The sequence below is a fragment of the Galeopterus variegatus genome, unplaced genomic scaffold (genome assembly GCF_000696425.1).
Source record: "Galeopterus variegatus unplaced genomic scaffold, G_variegatus-3.0.2 Scaffold661, whole genome shotgun sequence".
NCBI classification, from domain to species: domain Eukaryota; kingdom Metazoa; phylum Chordata; class Mammalia; order Dermoptera; family Cynocephalidae; genus Galeopterus; species Galeopterus variegatus.
Window position 1 is genome coordinate 174,754 of NW_007726772.1, and position 6,678 is coordinate 181,431.

At 49.4% G+C, this 6,678-nt stretch overlaps 1 protein-coding gene across 1 annotated transcript in view; it reads left to right on the top strand.

Moving 5' to 3' along the window:
• The window catches only part of HTRA1 (HtrA serine peptidase 1), a 52,368-nt gene extending 49,093 nt beyond the window's left edge, over positions 1–3,275 (top strand). The window contains exons 9-10 of the mRNA XM_008571116.1: positions 1,163–1,258; positions 2,554–3,275. Coding sequence (XP_008569338.1) covers positions 1,163–1,258; positions 2,554–2,722 — 265 coding nt within the window. The 3' untranslated portion in view covers positions 2,723–3,275. The remainder of the gene's footprint in view (positions 1–1,162; positions 1,259–2,553) is intronic.
• The last annotated feature ends 3,403 nt before the right edge of the window (positions 3,276–6,678 follow it).

The window sequence follows — 6,678 nt, forward strand, 5'->3', positions numbered from 1 at the left end:
CCTTCCTCTGGCCACTTGTTCTGCTGAAACCCACATTCCAGGAGTGCACCCCCCACTCCCCCAGCGCAGAGCACCTGCTTTTCATTAGCTCTGCAGCACCTGGGCTGCGGCTCCAGGAATGCCAGGTCAGGCCCCGCAGGAGGGAGGGGAGTGACTGATGGGCTTGTTTCCCCCCCGAGCTGGTGGAGGTTGCAGCCTGTGGTTGCCAGGCTCATGACATGCTGGTGTTTTGATCTGGATGAAAAACTCGGGTGTGATCTCATGAGTCCTGGTAGTGGACTCAGCCGGCATGGCTGAAACTGTTGTAGGAAAAATAGGTGGAGAGCAGAGTGATGCAACAGATATATCTATGTGTTGGTTCTTATGATCAATTACTTTTTTACCGATGGTGAAACTATTGATACATGTTATGAATGGTGGTACCCTTCTTAGCACTCCAGAAGATGAGATGATTCACCAAGACTAAAACGTGCATCACTTATTTGTCTTTGGAACTAGGAGAGACAGAGGTGTAGAGACAGAGCCTAGGCCTGGGGTCCAGCTGTCAGGGTTCTCACCCCAGCTCTGATGCTTCCTGGCTTATGACCTTGGGAACGAACTGACCTCTGAGTGCCTCAGTGTCCCTCCTCCAGGATGAGGATGACAGTGCAGGCATTTCTGGTATGAGAGTGGTGGCAGTGATCACCAGCCACGATGATGCTAGCAACCACTTATCACGTGTTTACTCTGTGCCGGGCACGGGGCTTACCTAGATGACCTCATCTGATCCTCATAACAACCCACACTGTAGAGTTCTGTTACTAACACCGTTTTGCGGGTGAGGAAATGGAAGCAAAGAGAGGTTAAGCCACTGTCCAGGGTAACACAGTTAGCAAGTGGCAGAGCTGGGGCTGCAAACCAGGTCAACTGTACTGACTCCTTAAGTGGTAGCTACTATTAATTAATTAATAAATAATAGTAATAATAATGATTAAAGCAGTTTCCTGGCTGTTACCGAGTGAATCTTTGATTCTAGTAGATAGGCAATTTTAAGTAGAATCAGAACTCCTGGAGGAATTTTACTGTAAACTCCGGGACAGGAAGGGAACTGGCTGAGAGCTGAGTCTCAGCAGAAGGCCCGTTGTTATTTCACATTAACATGGGTGCTATTTCTCCTGAGCAGCAAAGCCAAAGAGCTGAAGGATCGCCACCAAGACTTCCCAGACGTGCTTTCAGGAGCATATATCATTGAAGTAATTCCTGATACCCCGGCAGAAGCGTGAGTTAAAATCATTTTCCCTTTTCTTAATATCCTTGTGGTTCCTGGATGCAGTGGAGGGAGGGAGTGGTGTTGCTTTTATATCAGCTCTGATGATTGTGCCGTCCTTGACAGATGTGGTTGGACATCCCTGGAATTCCTGCCAGCCAGGCCTTCCGACCTGGTTCGGCTCAGTACTCCTCAACAGAAGAGCGCTTCCTGTCTCCCAAAGCCCTCGCTCTGCTAGGGGTCATCCCAATGGAAAGAGCAGCAGAGGACTCCTTATGAGTCCTCGTGATGGCCTAGCTAGGGAGCAAGGGCAGTGGTCCCATCCTAGGCTTCCGGACCCATCTCCTCCCAGAGCCTTCTCTGGTTATACCAGTTACCAGTTAGGCCATACCTGTCAACACCTCTAGAAAAATTACCCAAGTGACATCAAAGTGATATGAAAAGAAGTTGCTCAGCCAGCAATCAGGAGTGTTACTTGTGCTGACATAACGCCCAGAGAGCAGTGCTAGACCAGGGGCCTGCAAACTATGCCCTGGGTGCTGGATCTTACCACCGACTGCTTTTGAATGGCCTGTGGGCAAAGAATAGTTTTTGCATTTTTAAATGGTTGAAAAAATTCCAAAAGAAGAATAGTATTTTGTGACACATGAAAATTATATGGAATTCAAATTTCAGTGTCCACAGATGTTTTACTGGAACACCGCCGTGCCCATTAGATTACATATTGTCTGTGGTGGCTTTTGTGCTACAGTGGCAGAGTTGAGTAGCTGACAGAGACCGTAGAGCCTGCAGAGCCTCACGTTTCCTACCTGGTGCTTTGTAAAAAAGGCTTATAGACCCTTGTGCCAGACCACTGAGGACTGTGACAGCATAGTGAAGGTGTCATGCAAGTCTTGAGTTGTAGTGGCAGTTACACAGGGGGGGGTGTCTCCTAACAGAAGCATCCCACCCTGCCCTGTAGGAACTGCTCTCTGGGCTGCGACACCTATTACAAGCAAGTTGACTGCAGTCACGGCACGTGGCACCTGGTATCTGGTACATCCTTGCCCCCTCTGGGGTCATTCTATCATAAGGCCACACACAAGTGTTGGTAGGCATTTCCACAGTGGACACGATTGATGATTTGGCCTAAAAAATCTCAAAAGGAAATGCTGTCTCCTGACAGGCTGAACTGTTCTCATCCAAGTTCACCTCCACCCAGCCCTGTTTGCTGCATGGGCTTTTAGGTTCTAAACTTTGTCTCTGTCAATGTAAAGTTAGACCGGGAGGAATGGAAACCTCACCTCTGTGTTTCCCTTGTGTTGCAGCGGTGGTCTCAAGGAAAATGACGTCATAATCAGCATCAATGGACAGTCGGTGGTCTCTGCCAATGACGTCAGTGACCTCATTAAAAAGGAAAACACCCTGAACATGGTTGTCCGCAGGGGCAATGAAGACATCATGATTACGGTGATTCCTGAAGAAATTGACCCGTAGGCAGAGGCATGAGCTGGACTTCATGTTTCCCTCAAAGACTGTCCGCTGGACTATGCACGAGGACTCTGGGCTGGTGGCACAAGACACCCAAGACTTTTGACTGTCATTTTGCTTGTTCAGCAGAAACACCCTGGCCAGCAGAATCCTTCCTGATAGTTTGCAGGCAGAACCAATGTAATGTTGCAGATCCGCAGGCAGAGGCTCTGCCCTCCCGTATCCTATGTATGCAGTGTGCTTTTTCTTGCCAGCTTGGGCTGTTCCTGCTTAGACAGTCAACATTTGTCTCCTTCTTTAACTGAGTCATCACCTTAGTCCAACTAATGCAGCTGATACAGCGCATAGAGGGAGGAAGGTGGCGTGGGAGCCGGAATGGTGCCGGGCGTGTTTGTGCTGTCCTCTGAGTCTGCACCCAGAAGAGGCTGATGCACGGAGGCCCCGGGTGGGTGAACGCCGGCTTCCGAAATGGCCTAAGTTGCCTCTTCTAGGAATCTGTTCAGAATTGGGAGCACAATGACTTTGAGTTTGAGCTATTAAAATACTTCTTCATACATTGCTTTCTGGCACGCTTCTTTTCCTTTCCTGCGAACAGCTGGTTGCAGTCTGTTTGAAATGATTATAATGTCGATGGGCTCCTCATTAAACCACATTGTCCATGCAGGGTTGAGCTCTCAGTCTTACAAGTTATTTCACAATCATCCTGTGGGATTTACCAGTGTGATGAACAACTCTGCTTGGCCACCCTGGCTTTATGACCCAGGATTTGAGGACAGTTACATTTGCATCTGGTGATCTTCAAAGTAAAGAGTCTGTCGATGACATACATCATGCAATCAGTCAGTAAAGATTTTCTGAGCCTCTGCTCTGTGTCAGGCATTATGCCAAGTGTGGAGGGCCAATCCAGAGCTTCAGTTGAGAAGCCAGGTTTCTTTCTCAAAGGGAGACAGTTCAGCAGACCAGGAGAACAGGCCTGTTCTAAGTCCCCAGAATGCACAGGGCTGCAGCTGACCTCAATTGTCCTGGGTTCTGAACTAAGAACTAGTCCTTAAGCCTTGGAGAGTTTAGAGCAGGGCTCCCCTTGACATGTCCTTGAACAGGTACAGCCTTAAGCAACTGTAGGCACCTTTATCTCCATGAAAGCTTTCCAAGAGTTTGGGAAGCTGGACCCAAGAAGACAGTTGCAAAACGTTAGCTTGGAAGTTTGCACAGGCCTCGGTCCCTGTGGGGAGCACACAGCAGAAAGGAGGCTGTTTACACCAGGAGCAGAGGCTTTCTAATTGTCAGCAGTCAAAAGGAGGACAGGATGGAGGTTCACTTCTGTAGACCGAGAGCTGAATCCTTCCTCGACTGATAGATGGATAAGGTCCAAGTTAATTGGAGAGGCTGTGGAAGTCCTCAGGCCCAAGCTAAATGCAGGAGCACTCCAGTTAAGCACCACCCTCATCAGTGTTGACACCAGGCAGCTGAGCAGCTTGTGGCCCATCGCAGCCTGGTGTCCCTTTTCCCTCCAGTCGGATGATCTCGTAGACTCAGGAAGGAGCCAGTGAGTCCTTTTGCTCCTGGAGTGTGTTTTACATTCCTCACCTTCTCCAGAAAAAGGTGCTGACTCAGAATGGCCTGTGGTTTCAGGGGTTCATCCTCAGATGTTTGTCTGTGGGCCTGTTTCCGTGGGTGGTCCCTGGGCTGAGGTGCTGCACAGGTGGGGAGGATGTGCTGGGTGGTGTCGAGGTCAGAGCCAGCCCTGGCTCAGGCCCATCTGTCCTCAGCCTGTCAGGCATCCTGGAGATCACAAGCGGTTCTGCTGGAAGGAACTGGCCTGAGCCCCTGTAAACACTCAGCAACATCTCCCTAAAGGTCCCGAACTTTTGCCTGCATATGGGGTCATGTACGGGACCACAAAGATGGCAGCTTGGCACATTGTTGGCACTTACATGTTGGGTTACGTGGCTGCACTGACCCATGGGACTCTGTGTCCTGTGGGGGCTGCTAGCCTGGGAACCCCCATACTCACTTTTGGCAGCTGTCATGGGACCCCTCAGGACGGTTACTCTGGGCTGTGATGGACGTTTTTATAAGATATATTAATCTTAATACCTGGAGGCAGAGCACTGAGTTAAGCAGCATGACTTTTGGAGCCAGATAGACTTGGCTTTAAATCCAGGGTCTACATCTTACTGGCTGTATGACCTTGAGCAAGTTACTTAACCTCTCTGCACCTGCTTCCCATCTGTAAAATGGGAATAATAATAGTATTCACTTCTTTCAGATTTTGTGGGGATTAAATAAATTAATGCAGGTGCACATGGTAAGCACTCAATAAATACTATCAACATATATGTTAATTAATGTCTCTGAGCCTCAGTTTCCCCCATGTAAAGTGGGGAATAATAATAAGGCCTCTCTGGCATGGGTGTGGCACGTGTGCTTGAGATAAATACAGCCACTCTTGTATCGTCGTTAGCCTCCTATCGTTCTGGTCTTTAATGACAATCACAATAGTTGACCTCTGTTGGGTGCTTTCTGCATGTCAGATGCCATGCTGAGCATTTTACATTTATTAGCTTAATTCCCAGGTCAGTTCTGAGGTGGATGCTACATTTGCCCCTTTTAACAGGGGAAGAACTGACAGAAATAAAGCATCTTGCTCCAGTCGCAAAGCTAGAAGGTGGGAGCCGTGACGTGAGCCCAAGGAGGTCTGAGCCACCAGGTGTGTGGTGCCCCCTGGCCCGTCCTTACCTTCTTAGAACCAAGACTCCTGGTCCTAAGTGAACACTCGGGACCATCTCTGCCCTCACTGGGTCCACCTCCGCTTCTATGGAGGTGATCACGGCACTGGCAGACTCATGCCCCCCTGCTCGGTTTTGGGTTCTTCCTGGCCCTCTCAGGCCCCTCCAAGGTCCCTTTAACAGCGCATTGGCTGGTGGGCCAGTGGCTGCCCCTGCTCTACCTCCTGGGTAGCCCCCTCCTGCTTGCCGAGTGTGCAGTGCCAGAGGCCACCTAACCAACCTCGGCTCCCCCGGCTCTAGTCCTCTTTGCAAAACCGCAAGCCACAGGCACTTCTAAAGTGGCCAGCTTCGCCGCATGCTTGTGTCGCTTGGCCCATCCCCATCCAGCCCCAGCAGATCCTTCTCCAGATGCACTGGCCTGGAGAGTGACCCCGGCCTGCAGGCTCCCCTCACTGTGCCTTCCACACTGGCGGAGTGGGCCTGAGCTTTCTGACTCCATTTCCCCTTCTGAAAATTTGGAGGAATGCTCACATCTGGTGGTGTGGTGAAGAGAAAATGTGTTCTTATGAGAACTTGCATGGTGTTTGTCTCCACCTGATTAACACGTTAGCCATGGATGGTGGTGTTTTGATTGGCCAGCAAGTGTGCTTGGTCCATTTCAGCAAATGCCACTGAAGTCAGGGCCAAGCCTTGTGGAGGTTGTGTGGACATTTGCCTGGGTGAAGGGGCCAGCCCAGGTTGAAGGTTACTGTGAAAGCACTTTCTCCTCTGAAGGTGGTTATAGGTGAGGTCAGAGGTATGGTTTTGTGCCAGGAGACAAACAGGTCTGTAGTGTCTGTCCCACCGATGCTGATCCATTGATGGGGACTGCCTGGGGCACTGGGCTGAGAAGGATTGGAAGACTCAGTGCGAAGGAGCTTTAAAAAACATCAAGTCGAAGGTATACTTGTTTCCCAATGTTCATTGCAGCACTCTTCACAATAGCCAAGAGCTGGAATCAGCCCAAATGTCCATCATTGGATGAGTGGATACGGAAAATGTGGTATATCTACACAATGGAATACTACTCAGCTATAAAAACGAATGAAATACTGCCATTTGCAACAACATGGATGGACCTTGAGAGAATAATATTGAGTGAAACGAGTCAGGCAGAGAAAAAGAAATACCACATGTTCTCACTTATTGGTGGGAGCTAAAAAAAAAAAAAAAAAAGAAAAAAAAAGAAAAACA